The sequence below is a fragment of the Antennarius striatus genome, chromosome 5 (assembly GCF_040054535.1).
Source record: "Antennarius striatus isolate MH-2024 chromosome 5, ASM4005453v1, whole genome shotgun sequence".
NCBI lineage: Eukaryota > Metazoa > Chordata > Actinopteri > Lophiiformes > Antennariidae > Antennarius > Antennarius striatus.
In genome coordinates this window covers 21,766,751-21,786,449 of record NC_090780.1, presented here as the reverse complement: position 1 = coordinate 21,786,449, position 19,699 = coordinate 21,766,751, and the positions used below count along the sequence as shown (strand labels likewise).

General features: G+C 40.7%; 1 protein-coding gene across 1 annotated transcript; it reads left to right on the top strand.

Annotated features, from left to right (window-relative positions):
* Positions 1-358: 358 nt before the first annotated feature.
* On the top strand, positions 359-16,321 carry lrrn1 (leucine rich repeat neuronal 1). The gene is made up of 3 exons (XM_068315467.1): positions 359-487; positions 4,608-5,055; positions 13,135-16,321. Exon 3 carries the CDS (start codon positions 13,296-13,298, stop codon positions 15,447-15,449), a length of 2,154 nt encoding a protein of 717 aa, XP_068171568.1. The 5' UTR covers positions 359-487; positions 4,608-5,055; positions 13,135-13,295; the 3' UTR covers positions 15,450-16,321.
* The last annotated feature ends 3,378 nt before the right edge of the window (positions 16,322-19,699 follow it).

The following is a 19,699-nucleotide window of genomic DNA, read 5'->3' as shown; positions in this document are numbered from 1 at the left end:
CTGGTGCTCAAGCGGACACAGTGAGCTGTTCATTGGTGTTCTATGGAATCTAGAGGCTTGAATTCATTTTTTACAGGTGGGGTTGGTGCCTTTCCATCTGGGATGTGTGACTGAAGCCGGTGAAGGAACAATCACATCTCAAATCTGCTCCATGGAGATATGGGAGGGGCAGGAGCAGGAGAAAAATGGGGCATTTAAAAAAAAATGTGATTGAACTGTGCGAACAAGACGTAGCTGCTAAATCTGCCCGGCAACCAATTAGTTTAGCTATGATCAGCTTACTAACCGGCAGCTTGGTCACTCTGTTTGTCCTCCTCACACCCGAGCTGTGATGTCACCAGTGGGGTTGGTGGTGTGAGTCGAGTGTAAGTCACGTTTGTACATGATGTGAAGGAGAGGATGGAGGGACTGCTCATTTCCACAGCATGCCTGTGCATGAAGAGTGGATTATTGACTGTAAAAAGATGCAGCACAAGCAGAGAAACAGGTTGGTGCCACGCACACACACACACACACACACACACACGCACACACGTACGAGTGATTACTTGCGCCAACCACTGCAGGTGTGAACCTTCTGTGACATCATCAGCCACTGGTTTGTGATCTGAAGCCTCAACCAGCTGCTGAAATAATGTTCTATAATAATCCTTTTATTTCAGTTTGGATATTTATACCACAACGAAATCATCCAATCAGATCTGTCCCCATATAATGTGGGCGTGTACAAACGAGGCTTGTTTGGTGACATCATGTATTTCCCATAAAACAAACTACAAGTTAAAAATTTGTGTTCAAGGACATAGATGTCTCTGCTAATGGAAAAACTCCATTTATGTTAATGCGGATAGACCGTCAGCGGTTATGAGATGCACGCCTTAAGGACCCTTATAAATATTCTGTATGTGTGAAATTTCATTAACTTCTGTCCAGAGTTTTTCCTGTTACTGAGATAGGATAGACCTGACTCCCCCAGGTGTGACGTGCAGACGGAGGGACAAGGTTAATACCCCCATTGGCATGGGCAATAAAAACTCTATTACAGTCTGCATTGTATTATGAACATTAGATGAAGGTAAAATGTGAAATCAGCCTGTCTGTGATTCACACCGGCCTCAGGTAACACATCCGTCACCAGCTCCACCAATCAGCGAGGCACATTGTAACCTCAGCATTGGACGTTTTTATGACAGAAGACATCTATGCTGAGGAGAAAGGGGGATACTTGAGGAAACCCTGAACGGATGGTTGCAAAAATCAGCGTGAGCTCTGCAGCTAACTGGAGATAAACAGAACAGACTGACGGAGAAGGAGGTGCAGCCCCATTGCTTGAAATATATCCACCAAATTGTTGGCTAAAAATACAACATTTCCTGCCTTCTCATCTGGGAACAAACTTGGCTGGAGTGTGACTTCCCCCTCTTTCTGCCTTGCGACATGCTAAATGAGGGCTGGGAGGAGTGTGTGGTTCGCTGGGGTGGGGGGGCGGCAGGCCGGTTGGTGAGCTTCTCCGTCTGCTCCTGCTTCCTCCTGGCTGCATCACTTGGCTCCTGCTCAACCAACCGTCAGTCATCCTGACAGCTTGACCCGCTGGTTGGCTTTCCATCCAAAACACCACATCACGGCACACTCAGCTTTGCATGGGTCTGGCCCAAAATCATCTTCATAACACCTACATCCACCCTTTTTATTTTCACACCAACCATCCTCCTCCCTTCTTCTATTTGACACAACATGAAAAACAGAAGCTTTTGTTTGTTTGCCTCTATTTATAGCTCCCTTTGCTTCTGCTGTGTATGCTGGGAAGTCTATATTGTTGCTCTAGAGTGTGAAAAAAAGACGTTGTGATATTAAGTTTTGTAGTGCCATTATTGTGCAGACTGGGAGATTTGTTATCCACCTCGAAACAAGAATAACTCATATCGCCCAGCCTAATTTAAGCGATGCTTCTCCTTACTTGTCTCTAAGTTGCCATAAAACAAAACAAAAAAACAACTACCTATCACTGAGTTGTACCTGGAAGGCACAGGAGCCAAAACTTTTTGATGAATCCAGTTCCTCAGAGATTTAAGTTTTCTGGAAACTGAGACACAGAAAAACAAAAACAACAAAAAAGTGTCCTGAACCAACAACCTCTTTTTGAAAAAGGTTCTGCTATCTGACACTCAGGATGCAGAGTGATAAACGATTGCAAATAACAACGACAGTACTCAATATACTCTTGATAATGAGGAGGAGGAGGAGGAGGAGGAGGAGGAGGAGGGGAAGTCTGTATAATAAACTGATGAGCCACTAACAAAGCCTCACCACAGTGAAAGATGTATTTGTTTTTATATGATTATCTAGCCTGGCTCTATTTGAGACTATATTACAAAGCTGTGTCTGCCAGGATGAGACCGCTGATGGAAAGACGCTCCGTTATGAATAAATCCAGTGAAAGATTTCACATAAGGGAAGGAAGAAAAAAAACAACAGCTTATGATGAAGAAAAGACTGAGAGAAATGACGCAATAAACATTCTTTATAGAACAGACTGACTGACAGAATGCTGTTTGATTGCAGCGGCCAGATTATCCTTCGTGTTCGACTCCACAATCAAGGAAGAGGCAGATGAATTTCAGTTTTAAGAAGCAATTTTTTTATAACTTTAAATATGAGCACAAATTATGAAAGACATTCCCTTAATAAAGATTGGATCGGTACACGAGAGGTTTTACCCAGAACTTTTCCGCCAGAACTATTGGCCATACCCCGCCAGGTGTGCTGCTGTGTGTCTGCTGTCCATGGTGCTGAACTAGCTAATATGAAGAGGAGTACTGGACTCTGCATCAATAAAGGACCAAGAATATAATCTATTCCTCCAATAAAGGTAGACAAACAGGAGATACTTCAATTCTAGCTTGTTTGACATACTGTTCTTAATTATCAATTTCGTTGATTAGCTGTATTGCATCTTGAGGCTTAAGTATTGGTTGTGACAACGACATTATAACGTGTACTAAATAGTAGGTAATTAGCACTTGGCTAATGTGACAAATACACAGTTTAAAAGAATGATAAATCATGAGCATAATGTGGTTAATAGATGAAAATTTCCTGCCGACTTTTTTAAAAAAGTGCTTAGATTTACACTGTGTGCAAACTCAGTGCCAGAAAGACGTTAGCAGCCGAGTTTCCCCAAGATTCCAAATGCTTGCAGCTGTGTCATGTGAAGGAGTGCAATGAGACAAACGTGCTTCAAGGTGAAGGACACCCATGTTGTAAACCGATGGTAGATGATGTTGCATGCAGCTGTCCAACAGACTCAGAGAATTTTTCATAGGACAATCAATGGAGGGTAGATTTGGTGGAGCTGATGTTTGCTTTGGTGCACTTTGGAGCAGGAGCAGCACATTGAGCTGCTGCATTTATGACAACTCTGGGTTCATAATCTCCTTGCCTCACTAGAGTCGTGAGGAAATTGATCCCTCAAATCATGCTAATGCTTCACAAAGGTCATCATACGTTGTCAGACAGACGCTAATGGAGCCAGGATGCCTGTGATCTGTGTTGAGATGAAGTTCTATTAACAGCTCACTGAATCTTTTTTATGATTATGGGGCTATGTCGTTGTTTCCTGTGTAAAATAAATGGTTGGCTAATCCTATGTTTGAGAAATTAAATCAATCACCTTCTGAGAAGCAAATACATGATGCACATTTGTGTCAGTTAATGAGTCATATTGGAGTTGTTCCACTTTGAGTTGTTTCCTCATCTAACAAAGACATGGTGCATTAATTCCTGTTGGGCCACCGTACATGTGCCTGTCATAGGCTGATCATGAATGACTGTGAGTGTTAGAAATATCCTAAAATCCTTCCAACATGTCCCAAATACACAGCTGGGGGTGAAACTGCCTGCAACAGCGATGAAGGTGTTTGATAAAGTCAACCACCTTGTTCTTTAACAAACAACAATTTCTCAGAATAGCTGGTTTTGAGTTCATGCATGTTTATCTGAAAGAACAACAGGGTGTCTAAAATGTATTCATTCTCTAATATGTGGCATTAGTATGCACATATTCTGCATCAGCTTAAAGCTTTATCATGTTTACAGAGTCAGATGTTCAAGATTGTTTATAAAGACTTATTTCATTCCCTCATATGAAAATATTCAAGTATATTCCTCCTATAATGCATATTTTTCCATAACTCAGCCTGACATATTAATTGTGTTTGGAAACTTTGTGGCTGTTACACGAATTCAGAATTTATTCACGCTGTTTTGTTAATGGGTTTGTGATTGTCAAGCCAAATGAATATGAATGATGAAGGGTTTTGGGCGTGCATGTAAAGTAAGATGAGGAAGATGTCGGGAACATTACAGTTGTTGGCATTCTAACTGTGTTTAAAGCTGGAGTTCAGCCTCTTAGGTTTTCAACAGAAATAAAATTTAAAAAAGAAGGAATTTACGCACCTAAGTCTTCTCTCTATTATTTTAATGACACAAAGTAAGCCTGACTTAAATGTGTGGTATATAAACAGAGGGGAATTTATTCAGCACTAACTCCACCAACCACCCCCACCCACCCATTCCCCACTTTACCCCATGCCCACCGCCCTCTCCAGTCTTTGTTCTCATCACAACAAGCCCAGGAGCAGATGGTGGTCTGCTTTGCTTTACTCGACGGTGACAGACAGCCGCTCTAAGCCAATCGCCTGCTGGGGAATCAGCTGACTGGTCTGGACAGCGCCAGGTGTTTTGATCATTTTTCTCTCCTCCATCCGGAAAGGGGAGCAGGCGGCGGCGGAGCGGAGGAATATCTGGGCTACAAACCGGTCGGTGGTTAGATGCGGCAGGTTGAAGGTCTCTTTGCAGACGGCACCATGCCTCTCTGCGAGGCACCCTGGGACTGATCGGATACCGAAGCGACAAATCGCAGTAAACAGCCGCCAGCTGACCCCCCCCCAAGTAGGATACCCCTCAGTCCAATCTTATTTATCGGTGCGTATTGACGCGCATATCTGGATAAAGGATCTGCGCGCTTGGTGAACGTCGGACACGAATGCCAACAAGGTGAGACACCCCTCCACCCACCACCCCGAGGAAAGCAAAAGCTGTGTTTCTACTGTACTTTTACTCATGAAGCCCGTCAGTTTCTTTTATTAAGTTGTATTTCTTGTTGGACAAAAATATGTTTTGGATGATAGGAGTGGGAGCCGAGTCATTTAAACGCTCAATCAAGGGTTTCGGTAGTAAATCTGTTATTCTAGTGTGGGGGAAAAACCAGGCATACTTTTAAAATATGTTTCAAATAATAATAAATTTCCCCGTGAGGGTAGTGCATTCAGTCAGGGTGTATTCAGGGTGCAGACACGCTCAAGGACATGGTCCCTTTTTTTAATGGGCTAAATGCAGTGTGGTTTCAACCCATCACTTCGGAGCTCCAAACCGGAAACCACATTAGAATATATCACCTCACAGCATATTGGATCAAACGCACAAACCCATCATAACGCATCAAATGATGTTCCACAAGAAAAGAAACTTTCATCTGGTTGCGGTACTTGGCTCTCCGAGAGGAGCTGCGTGCGCACCGTGGTGTAAATGTGATTTGCATATTAATGTTTAAGTATGTCGGCAGATGTCTCGATTCCCCTGTTCTAACAAGGAGAAGAAGAAGAAAAAAAAAATCTTCTTCGGAAGGAAAACCAAAGACCCTCTGTTCAACATGACGTGGTGAGAATGGGGGTGCATTAGCAGGGGGTCTATTGTGGTTGACCAACGGTGCTTCTGTCGTTGCAGCTGTTGCGCTTTTGTGATGGAGACAGCCGACCAGCATCACTCAGCTGAAGACACACGCTGCACAAAGTTTAGCTGATGAAAGGTGTTAATGTGTTGACGAGGGCATCAAATCCCCCTTGTGTTAAATACCAACAGTCATTTCTCCTAGGTTGAATAAAAAGAGGTTCTACAGGTACACACAATTCAGTGTTGTCTAATTTTTTAATATATATAGTGTATAAAATCTGGAGGTTTCCAGGCCAAACCTTTCCACCTCTTTGCACGTCTTAATCCTTGCAGACTTCACCTGTTGTCTCAAGGATGAAGGATAAATCTGTCATCGCACACTCAAGTTTATTCTCTCTAGGCGTCTTGACGATGGCGTGTGTTGCGGACAGTTGTTGTCTGTGTGTCTATGTTGTTAGGAGTCAACACAGCTTGTGAGAGAGGAGGGGGGTAAAATCATTCACCACCAACATTTACCCCCCCAAGGGTGTGAAGGAGGTTGAAGAAGAGGGAGCTGGACGTTTAACCATGATTCCAGATTTAGAGGCTAAAGAAAATAACCCTTTGGTCTGGTTCATCTCTCCGCACTCCCCATGATCTCCTGACAATCATATGTCCTGCAGCCAGTACAGGAGGAGGTGTTCACTTTTTAAGGCATAACAGTGTGTGTGTGCTTCACCCACGGGAACAGAGGTGTGAGGGGTAATGGCAACAGGAACCCCCGAGGGGCAGGCCTTCATGATCATTTAAGTCAGACAGGTGCCAAGTAAACAAACACACACACACACACAAAAATCAGCTTCGATTACAATGTCGGTCATTTGGATGGTAAATTTAAATGGTGTGTGTGTGTGTGTGTGTGTGTGTATGTGTATTAGGTGTGGAGTTTTTTTAATAATGGCTCATGCACAATGATAATGTTAAAATAAAGAAATGCTAATTGACAAATCTATCACCGTGGCTGCCAAAAAAAAAACCCAGGGAGGTTTGTTGGCAGCACATCACTGTAGTAAATCTGTAAGCAGGCCTAATGTTACAGTGTCCTTGTCAGGCTGTTATTGTGCTGAGATATGCATTAGGAAAATTGTAGGTGGGGAGAAAATATGGAGCCAGAAAGATGGGAAATTGTCCAAAAAATTACTCCAAGGTCTTCAGACTTGGATATACTTGCAAATTTGTCACTTTTTTTCTCATGTTTTTTATAAATTGCAGTTTTCTTTTCCCTATCTGTTTTTTTATTTGCTCAGTTCAAATCTTCAAGTCTCTTTCCATAACTTTGACAGTATAAATTAGAAATCCATTCACAGTGGATTAAAAAAAACAACTCAGCTTTGTTTTTTGTTTCCCAACCAGACATAGTCAAAGATTATATTATATTTCACTTTTGCGAGCAAGTATTACCAATTTATCTCTTGTGGTTTGAGATAACGTGTCAAAATACTTCCATATTTGATGGCAGTGCAAAACTAAACTCAGCCTTACCAGCACTGGTTCCATTTAAACCAGTCAGGCTCACGCTTACCAGCTTGTAGATGCTGAGGATTTGCACAAAGAGTTCATTGAGGACTTGCGCCTCGTGATTGGAGGTGCTATGCTTCTTGTTTTCTTAGAGATGCAGCAATCAAGTTGCTGTAAAATCAATACCTCTAGTGTTGCTGATGAAGAAACCGTTCAGTTGCCTCCAACAGGGGAACGAGTGACATCCGAGCAGCTGATGTCTCAACTGTGCTGCTTTACATTCATATGCTTCATGTGTTTGCTGCATATATATGTTCGGTGCTCATGGTGCAACTGAGTTGTTCATACAGTCAACGCTGCACACACAGAACTGTGACATTGTTGTGGACTGGTGACCACAACTCCAGAGGAGCAATTTAACCTGCAAAACCTGCTGTGTGCATGTAAAGTAGGTTGTTTTATGTTGAATCTTTGCAGAGCGATGATGAGAGAAAGCATCAGAAGCAAATGTGAGTGCCAACGAAATGATGGAGGAAACCCTTATCAGTCCGATAAGTAGGTGTAAGTCTGGATGTGTTTCCAAAGTGGCTCAGTAATTCTTTTCCTACTTAGAGAAGAGGTTGTTCAGTTGTCACTTCATATGTTAGACGCATTTTTTCTTCGTTCAGCCTCCTTGTTAAGGTACTGTTCTGTTCTCTGTTTCGCCCTAAACCCCACGTTTGAGTTGACTTGTCACTCAAGTCTGTCATCTAACTCAGGATTGTTTTTGTCACCTCAATTTTGTTCAGTTTGTGAATAAATGTGATCATAGGCTCCTTTGGGTTATTAATATCTCCTGCCTGTAATTTGTTTTCCCTCATTCTGTTTTATGTGAGCACAGATGAATAAACTAATGCTCAAGGCAAACCAGGGCCAGCAGGTTTACGTGTCCTCCTCCCAACAGAACCTTAACCATTTTAAATCACATTTTTATTTTCTCATGTCACTCTCAATACTTCTGGCATTCAATGAAATATATCTTTCACGGTGAGCCGGAGTGTCCTCAGAAAGACTCAGACAGGAGTTTTTACAGGAAAAAAAACGACTTGAAAGTCATTTGGATTGGTTCAGAGGGAGACTCTCTACTTTTGGGAAATATAAAAGTTTGTAAAAGGGCTTTCACAACTTCTGTACGTCACATTGGGAAAATAAACTTTGATATATAGAAGACATTTTTTATTTTCGTCCCATCGCTCTTCATCACAGAGGCACAGATTGTTTTCAGCGGTTAGCTAAAGCTAAAGTTGGTGGAGATAGGAAAATAAAATTCTACCTTTCTGTCCAAAATTTGATAGTCAGAATGGTTATTCCTGCGCCACCTGCAGAGGTGTCTGGATAATGTTCTACATCAGGATGCCAATTAGCAGGTTGGATGTCAGCATGTCTTCAAGTGACAGTTTCTCAAATGAAAATGACAGGGTTTAACTTTCATAGCGAGTAGTGAAACCGTGGATGTTCACGGCTGTCAGATGCGTTCAGGCTCCTCACCGAAGACGTATGGATCGACCCATAACTTGGAGTTCAGCTCAACTCTATGTAAATTCGAGACAGAGGAGGGTTCCGTGTGAATGACTAATAATGCAAATGATTAAAAAAAAAAGAAAAAAATGGCGTTCACATCTTTTATCAATGGTACCTTCTCTTCCCTTCTGTTTGTCATGAATACATAGAACATAATTTAGATTAATCCATGTCATTATTTAGCTGAGAAGCGAACACTAATTTGAGTAGAGGAGGGAGAGAAGAAGAAATAAGTGAAGCAGCAGCAGGAAGAGAATCTTGGAGAGGCTTTCAGCTCTCAGTCGTGGTTGTTAGTTTAGTTATTCATACCATGAAAAGATTTCCATGGATGGAGGTAACGCATCAAATCAGGATTCACTGCACTGCTTCCTGCGATTTTGAACATAACAAAAAACCTGGGGACTGAAACATAACCATGATTAGTGTTTTATGATCTAGAATTCATATCTATGAAGTAACTTTAATTATGGAAAAAGGATCTCAAACCAGCAATGAACAGGTACTCCTTTATTTAAAATAGATTGTAGATTGTCAACAGCGACGAAGTAATATATAGAATCTGCTTTGGATTTGGGGCAAAAAAAAATCCCTTAATACTAAATAATTGTGTGTTTGTGTTGTTTTGTTATCAGTAACAGAATAATCACCTCCACCAAGGAGATTATGTGATTTGTTCAGTTTGTGTTTTGTTTGTGGGATTGCACAAAAAATTACTAGACCCTAGCATATCCTATAGCTGCTTGCATTTTTGTGATGATATTGATCAGGATTTGGATCTGAATCATTGACAGTTGTAGCAGAGAGCAATTTTTTTTTTTGGCTTGTAGTTCTAGAACTAAATAAAGCAAATGTTTATCAGAAATGAGGATAAATATCTAAATATTATGAAAAAGTTCTGTATTGGCTTCAACTTCATGGTCCGATAAGCCTACTTTATGATCATATGAACTTTCTTTTTTTATCATAACTATGCCCAAGTTTCAACTCTACAAGAGGAAACAACTGTGAATGTAACACAAATGGGTTATTTGCTGTATAAAAAAAGAACATGACACGCAGCTGTTCTGCACAATTGCGTTGACAGTTACACTGCTGTCACCATGAAACAGTTCAGGTAGTTCAAGGATGCAGGTAGAGGTCAGGATAGAAGAGGGAACGACTCCAGAGACAACGTTATATTATCTTTTCCATACTCTGAGTTTGAGTTTTGTCTTTGATTAAAAGCTGCTCTGCAGTCTGAAAACCTGATTTAACAAAGTTATCCACAGGGATCCTGCAGCTTTCAGAAATACTTTTGAAATGGTTCTTGAAGCAAAGGAAGCTGTCAGTTTGCATTGAAGTTTCCTATTTACAAGTTCAAAGATGACCATGTTTGAAACGTTTGGTGCTTCCCACTTCCTGCCATCCTGCCTTTTGTCAAATATTGAGTTGTCGACTGTTCTTCCGCCTGCTGTGGATTGAATCTTTCCTGTGGATGTGTGATAGATCACAATGGACCTGTATGCCAGGATGTAAGACAGCTTTAAGCTGTTGTTAAAAAATCAACAGAGGATATTGACAGGGATTTGTTGTGTGTGTGTCTTCGAAGAGCTCATAGTTCCATCAAGACCTTTTATTTTACTTTGGTTTTAGTTGTGTCCTGTACGAAATTAGGTCGGAAACTTTTTGATCTTAAATGGAATTAAGGGGACAATGTGTTTAATTTACCAAAAGATGAATCACATTTGAGTGGATGAGGATAACATATATGTCAAAGTCAACATATGTTTTGTTTAGAGTTGCCATGGAGAGATTTTTTTTTTACATTTTGCATCTCTTTTTCTTTTTTCCAATGCCTTTTAAAAGTACAAAATATCTTCAAAGTATACATGAAGTAATCAAATAGACCAGGAACCATAGAATGAACATCATTTTACTCTTTTTTTTTTTGCTCTTCCACTGATATCTGCTCTTACTACACTATACAACATTCATGCAACGTTTTAATCGAGAGAGAGATTTAAATATTGTATGTATGAACAAAATAGTTTCTTGGTGACACAATTAAAAACAATCACGTCAGACTAAAAATGAATAAATTCTCCTCCTTTATGATGCACGTGTCTTAGATTCCACAGATATGTCGCTTTTAAATAAAGTGCTAAGTGACCTGTATCCCTCCTCTGGGTTGTATGCAGTACACTGCCTCCAGCTAATCTCCACTTCAGTATCTCCATCCGCTAATCCTGTCTGTGACTGCAGTCATCAGAATATACACTGCTTTAGCTGAAAGACAACATAGTGTATTATCCTCGTCTCAAACCAAGCTGCGCCCTGTCCCTCAGGGAATCTCCAGCATAGGAGGAGCTGTAAGGTGCTCCCATCTCCCTGGTGCTGTTGCCAGGCAGTTTGCATTCAGATGAATTAGTCGGCTCTCTTGTTTGAAAGCCTCTTAAGCACTATCTTCTTAAGCTGGGGTTGACCACAAAGCTGTGTGGTGGAGAGGGGAATGGCACCGCGGTGTTGCCGTATGGCTCTCGACTGGATGGCGTGCCTCCTTTAGTAAATAGATCTAAGTGAGTGATTGGATCTCTTAAATGTTGCTGTAGGATACCACAAGTGCACAGACGTTTTTAAAGAAGTGCTGGTAACCTAATCCTATTAATAAGGAATGGTGAGGGATAAAGCTGTTGCATAGGCACACTTAGTCTGTATACAATGTTTGCATATGAACAATTATCAAGCAAGTGACACACTTATCTGATTGTGACATAAAGTGACAAGCGTAGTTTATCTCGAGACAAAGGGTCTAAAGCACGTTAGCAGCATCGGGTGTTTGGGCGCAGTCATGGTGTGAGATAAATTATGCAAATGTGCACATGCTAATATAATTATAGTTGGGTTAAAGCAGGTCACAACAGTCCAGAATGTCATTCCAGTGCCTTTTCATAGATGAATAAAAAAATTGCATTGGCAAACGCACATAATTATGTCACATTACTATGTTTTTCTTGCTTGATTGCAGTTTACAAGGAGATGAAACCTGGCTAGGAAGTTTGACTCACAAATGATTGAATCTCCTGTGTGTGTGTGTGTGTGTGTGTGTGTGTGTGTGTGTGTGTGTGTGTGTGTGTGTGTGTGTGTGTGTGTGTGTGTGTGTGTGTGTGTTTGAATTTGGGTTGCTTGCACACAAGTATAACATTTAACAAGTCCACCTTCTTAGTTTAGCTAGTTAACATGCTGACATTTGAATATTGGCACTAAACACAAAGTAGAGCTGAGATTCATGGCTGTCTGAAATATGAATGTTCATAATGAATTATTTTGTAATCAGTGTTTATGTGCGCATTGTATAAAAAGTGACTGGGGAGGATCACAGTCTGTAGACCCCATTTTTAGTCGTAGGAAAATCCTGCTTCTTGAAGTTTTAAAAATCTTCCCCCTGGTCCCAATAATCTTGAATAAATCCTAGTTGTGCTAAAAAACTTTATGTGTTCCCTGAATCCAGAATAAGATGCTTGCATTACAAGTTAACATTAAGGTGTGGCTCATGCTAATGCCTCAGAGTGTTTAATGATGTTTGGAGAAGATAACGATGGAGTCCTTCTGGGCCTATGGATATCTGAAAACTCTCAATGGAATTAAATCTGTCCCCAAGTCATTCAGAGTTTTGTGTATGCTTTGTAATGAGCTGAACTAGCATTTTCTCAGAACTGTTAATGGTGCACATAACTCACAATCAGGAGCCAGATGATGTTCTTAGTCTGTTGTCTTTAATGGCCACATTTACAACAAGCTTGAAGCATTACAATAATGTGGTAGCTGTTAAATACAATGAGCTGAGAGACGGTAGCTATTCTGTGAGGCAGAGTTTAGACCGGTGATTCTCAAATAGTGGCATGAACCATCCAACGGGGGCGCACTGAGATGACTGTGGGAGGAGGGGGCCACGCGTGACCCCAAGGAACGTGCATGTCGAAACTATCATTTGCTTTTTTTTATTGAAGTAACACAAAGTGTAATTGCAGAAAATGTTTAACAGAAACCAACTGAGAAGCACCGATTTAGACAGAGCTGGTTTGAACTAAACACTCATGCTAGCATTTATAATGATTACCACTTTGACTACCGCAGCAAACAAATATTATGCCATTAATTTACCAAGTATTTAGTTGTAATCCAAATTGTATAGATCAATCCTTCAGAAATACACAATTAAATTTTTGTTTAGATATTTCAGTTTGACATCTCCATTAATATGTGATCCTATTAATGTGGTTACTAATGTAATTATTTACACAACGACCTCTGATTTTTACTGTTGAGCTTTTATTCCATATAATAACATGGATTTCTCTTTGTTTCCAGGTTATTCTGCTACTCTAGGACCTAACCATAACATTCTGCCCAATGCTTCAACTTCTGAAAATTTCACTGGACAGAAGAACAGAGTCAACAGAAAGTCTGGTTGATGACTAAAAGACACTCTCTCCCAAAGTCATCTGCCCCTCCTCCTGTTCCTCAACAATATGGCTAGAAGGAGGTTAGACTGCTTTCTCCTCAGCCAGGTGTTTTCTGGTCTGATTGTGGGAGTGATAGGATTATCCTTTGTCCAGAGTAATGAGTGCCCCCAGTTGTGTGTATGTGAGATCCGGCCCTGGTTTACTCCCCAGTCCACCTACAGAGAGGCCATCACCGTGGACTGCAACGACCTTCGCTTAACCCGCATCCCGGGGAACCTCTCCAGTGACACTCAGGTTCTCCTCCTACAGAGCAACTACATAGCCAGAACGAGTGAGGAGCTGGAGCAGCTCTTCAACCTCACAGAGCTGGATTTGTCGCAGAACAACTTCAGTAACATTCGTGATGTTGGACTTGCCAATATGTCCCAACTCACCACACTTCATCTGGAGGAGAATCAGATCATGGAAATGCCAGATTATTGTCTGCAAGACCTTGCCAATCTACAGGAGCTCTACATCAACCACAATCAGATCAACACAATCTCTGCAAATGCCTTCTCTGGCCTTCAAAATCTGCTCAGACTTCACCTCAATTCCAACAAGCTCAATACCATCAACAGCCAGTGGTTTGAATCTACTCCCAAATTAGAAATCCTCATGATTGGGGAGAACCCTGTTGTTGGAATAATGGACTTCAACTTTAAGCCATTGAGCTCCCTTAGAAGCCTGGTATTGGCTGGAATGGATTTGACAGACATCCCAGGAAATGCCTTTGTGGGACTTGAAAATCTTGAAAGTCTCTCTTTCTATGACAATAAGCTGGTCCAAGTTCCTCAGAGAGCCCTTCAGAAACTACCTAACCTAAAATTCCTAGATTTAAACAAAAACCCAATTCACAAGATTCAGGAAGGAGATTTCAAGAACATGCTAAGATTGAAGGAGCTAGGTATTAACAACATGGGAGAACTGGTTTCTATTGACCAGTACGCCCTAGACAACCTTCCTGAGCTCACAAAGCTGGAGGCTACCAACAATCCCAAATTTTCCTTTATCAACCGTCAGGCATTTCGAGATGTTCCAGCTTTGGAGAGTTTGATGCTGAACAACAACGCCCTGAATTCCCTCTACAAGTCTACAGTGGACTCTCTTCCCAACTTGCGTGAGATCAGCATTCACAGCAATCCTCTGCGCTGTGACTGCATTATTCAGTGGATGAGCTCCAACAAAACCACCGTCCGTTTCATGGAACCTCTGTCCATGTTTTGTGCCATGCCAACAGAAGTAAGAGGCATGCATGTACGAGAGGTCCTGCAGAAGAATTTAGCAAACCAGTGTTTGCCCATGATTTCCCACGATACATTCCCAAGCCACCTGAACCTTGACATTGGCATGACTGTTGATTTGGACTGCAGAGCCATGTCTCAACCTGAGCCTGATATCTACTGGGTGACACCAATGGGAAACAAGGTGATGATGGACACTGTATCTGACAAGTACAGCCTCAGCAGCGAAGGGACATTGAGAATTTCTCGTATCCGGGTAGAAGACTCTGGCCGATACACCTGTGTGGCTCAAAACTCGGAGGGAGCTGATACAAGAGTGACGGCTATACGGGTGAACGGCACTCTGTTGGATAGCACTCAGCTTATGAAAATCTACGTCAAACAAACAGAATCTCACTCCATCCTGGTCTCCTGGAAAATAAACTCCAATGTAATGACTTCTAACCTCAAATGGTCATCTGCCACCATGAAAATAGACAACCCACATATCACTTACACTGCCAGGGTACCCGTAGATGTCCACGAGTACAACCTTACGCATTTACAGCCAGCTACGGAGTACGAAGTGTGCCTGACCGTCTCCAGCATACACCAAGAAACACAGAGATCCTGTGTTAATGTGACGACGAAGCAAGCAGCCTTCACAGTGGAGATATCTGACCAAGGGACCAACACCGCTCTTGCAGCAGTCATGGGAACCATGTTTGCCATCATCAGTCTGGCTTCCCTGGGAGTTTACATCGCCAAGAGGTGGAAGAGGAAAAACTATCACCACTCCCTGAAAAAGTACATGCAGAAAACCTCATCAATACCACTCAACGAGTTGTACCCTCCACTTATCAATTTGTGGGAGGCAGACAGCGAGAAAGAGAAAGAAGGGTCATCGGAGGCCAAACCCAGTCAGGTAGACACCACACGTAGCTATTACATGTGGTGAGAGGTACAATCGATCCAGTGAGAGACACAAAGATATCTTTCGTTCAGGAGCACAAATATACATACTTGCTTCTTTGTGTGAAAGTGAACTCTTTTTTTTTTTCCCCCCCCCACGTTTTTCTTATTTGTTATCATCGCCGCTGTCAGACTTGCTCTTTAAAGTAAACGACAGCCCGAAACTTTCACATCTTTACTGTAGCATATTGCCTTTTTACCTCTCACCTGTTTTGACACACAATATGGCAGCTTTGTTTAGCTTCCTGGAATTAGTAGTCACCGTGCTTTATTTTTAGCATTTGTTTTGATGAACGCCGCATGAGCATTGTCATGGACTCAGCGAACACAAGCAAAGGAAAAAGCTGAAACTCTGTCTGGCTGAACTCTTAGAAACTGCCATCTTTCTTTCTCTTGTAAAACAGTTTCACTGTTGACTGTTGTGCACTGAAATATATATACTAATTTGTCTATCAACTCCAATATAAGCTGACAAAGTACATTTAGACTTTATATACTGTCTATTGAATAATGTTAGCAATTCTTCTGTAATGTTGTATCAGCTATAGTTTAAGTTACTTTTTGTACATGAAAACACTTGATTTAGATTTAAGTTTGCAGAGCAGCTACTGTAAACCAGCAATAGAAATATGAATGTTATGAACTAGTTAAATAGTTGTAAGGCTTTTCAGATTTCTCAAATATTTCTTCGATTGTTTTTTTTTTAATTATTATTTTGCTAGAATATGTCTACAATCACTGGTTTTGTTGTGTTTTACACACAAACATGTTGTTTTTTGAGGAGCAACTGAAATAAAATCTTCTTTCCTCATATTTTTTAAACCATGATTTCAACACAGAGTCCTTTTTTTTTTTTTAAAAGGGAATTCAAATATATTTCCATTGACAAATGTACATTTGAAGTAAAGGCTTAAAGACTTCATTATAACTGGGGGGGAAAATCATAACATTCCATAACAAAAAAAAAAAGAAATTAGACACTCAAGTGCAGTAAAACAGATATTTTGCTTTCTATTTCATTAGATATACCTCTACAACTAAAAATCTTTAAAAGAAAAAAAATCACAACCTATCTGGTTTACATGAAGTGGAATTAAAGCATGTCTGAGGGTGCAAATGAATGGTTTTACTAGATTTTGTTCATTTCTTTCAGTAAAAGGATGTCAAACATTCCTATGCTTTGTCTGCAAACATGATAAGACAGTAAAATGTTGAGAGATGCAGCCCATCTATTTCTCTACAAGGTGCAGGTTTCAATCTGTCTAGAAAAGTGGGCCTTCACAGCGAGCCGAGGAGCTCTCATGTTGACTGACAGCACCGGGCTTTGTTGTGCGATCAAACAATCTCTCCCTGACAACACGCTCTCCTGTGAAATGCTTGTAACCTGTCCCCAGACGATTAATAATCAGTAAAATACAACTGTAAACAACTTCTTAAAAAAAAAAAATCTGGATTTTGTGTACTCCTTTTTATATAAGTCGAGGCAATATATAACTTTGTATCTAAAACATTTTTTTAAATCTAAGGAATAACTGAAAAAAATCTTCACAAAACCTTCAACTTTCTTGCTTTTTTTTTGTTTCCTGACATCGTCTATTCTTATACAGAGGTGCTGGAAAAAAAACCCTAAAAATCCGTCCTATGAATTACACAATAATCCAGAATTGTTGCTGTTTTTAAAAAAAAAAGACAAAACACACTCCTTTGTGATTTCCTCAATGACAGCAAGTAAACACTGAACAACGTTTTCATTCTTCTAATAATGGAAGATCCTCACGCTGATGAGAATCTTAAGAGAGAAATGGAGATGCCTGACCTTGAGTATAAACATTTTCAACTGGTTTAAACCAGAATAAAGTGGACCCTTTAGGTAGATCGGTGTCCTGCACTCAGAATGATGGACAGACGAGCGCAAATTCATTAAACCTACACTTTCAAACACCTTCTTCCGCTCCATTCATTATCTGCACAACACCAACTCGCCTTTACACCCTCTCAGCGGGCCGCCTAGTAACAGACCGGAAATCAGCTCATTGGGACAGCTATCAATGAAAGCTTTTCACAGCATGTGCTGTCCCGTTCAAGTGGCCTGTTTCCATGACAACCCCTCCATCCATCCACCTGCGGTTGCTGGCAGCTAAGAAGTCCCCGGAGCCTGAAATACCACTGACAAGGTCAACACCTCGCAGGTGGGAAACCACTGCTACATCATACATGCTTTCAAAAGTGCGAAGAGAGAAAAGGTTCATCTTCACACAAAAGGTGAGGAAGAATGGCAGCAGAGCCTTCCTTGCTCTCTTCTGTGAGAGCGTGTCAGAGGAGGAACCACAATGTTATTGTTCAAATGTTAGCACAGTTCTTGTGGTTCATCTGCATTTCAGTGCTTGGATATAGTCCAATAATTAATTCTGAATCATCTCATCTGACAGAAATGGGTCAGTATTAAACATACGGCAAGGAGACGCCACCTTTGAAGCACTTAAGCACTGATTAAGTTTCAGCGCTCTGTTCTGATTAGTGGCAAGTGCCCAGCAACTAAAGAGAGACATTTGTCTTAATTTTCAGTTTATTTCTAAAATGCGCACTGCAGTCACTGAGAAGGAAAATTCATGCTAATGCCGGCCAATGTTTCCATTTTTAAATAGCATCTACAGTGATAAGCTTGTATTGTTGTTTAGGGCAGATTTGGTACTCTTAAAATAATTATAAATAATCGGCCATTTATAAATCCATTTACCCAGAGTTAGGTCAGCATGGTATTCTCCATATCGACACCTTGAAACACCTCCTAGATGGTTTAAATAGTCACGTAAATTTTCGACAATTATTTACAGACTTTAAACGAGTCCTACAGTACTTTTTTCTTCTATGGGATCATGAGTATATTTTAAATGTTCAGTGTTATTTATTGATGATGTTTAGTGATGTGGAATATCAAGTCTGTTTAAGACAGATTGGATCTTCCACATCGTCGTGGAAATGAACCAGAATCCCTGCTTTGCTGTCACACGTCTAAGTACAGCAGCAAAGAAAAGCAACCAGGACAGACCAATAAGAAAGTGAACAAATCTTTCCAAATATAACTTCCTTTGGTTTAAAAATAGCTTTAATGCATTGAGTAGGCTCATGACCTTCTGCACATCTTTATACTTCGACTTTATACTTTATACTATCAATCAAAATCATTTTTTCATATCTTTGTGTGTAATCCTCCAGACAGATGGACAAACACACACCAGCAGAAACACTCCATCCTCTTAGGAGGTAATAATGAAGAAAACTATCACCAGGGGAGGAGGCAGTTTGTTAAACAGGTTAGGTTTAGTCCTTGTTATTGTTGTTGTGGGTCTTTTTATTTATTTTATTTTATAGACTTTATTGCAAGGAGCTTATTGCTTCTTTCTGAATAATGGAGGTACACTGTGGGAAAGACTGCAACAGAAGCGAGGAACCATAATACACTTCATTGATCTTAATCATCTGTTAAATGCATAATGAATTGTTGGATGGATTGCTGCAGTGTTTTCTCTCAGGGCCCAATTAAAGAGCTTGAGCTTTCGTTCTTTTGCCTGCTGTATTCTGTAAGAGCGAATGCATGCTAAATCTCACCGCTGACACCGGGGCTTGAAGCTCATTTCCATCTTCTTAGACATAGCTGAGCTCCCGCTGTTGCCGTCTTTATTTAAACAGGCGTATGAAGCATTTTATGGTAATGAAAGTCAAAATCCATGGAGAACACAGGCGCCGGATGTACAAAATACAGAAGAGGTCATTTTTTTAAGTAGATATATACTTGTTTTGATCTCAAAATAATTTCATAAATAGTAATCCATTTTGAAATACTAATGGAACAACAGTAGTAGCCTCAGTTTACCCTATGTAACAGGGCAAAATGTTATACTGAATACTTGTATTCTGTGGCTGGACAAATATATGCAGTAACTCTTTCACTCTTGCATAACATGTTGAACACACTTCCTGATCTGAATCTCTGCAGCAAGACGGCAACAGTAGAAAGCAGGTCAGAAAAGTTCACACATCTGTTGACTTGCAAAAATTCAGAGCATCTCACCTTTATGAATCCCCTCGCTTTAATAAAATAGAGAGAGAGACTATGAGCGTGGGAGTATTCTCTTGGCTTTGTATTAGGATGAGTCAAGTTTTCAACAGCTGAGACGGAAGGTTATTGGCATTCATCAGGTATTTGTGAGCGTCGTGGGAGATGATCAGTCATTA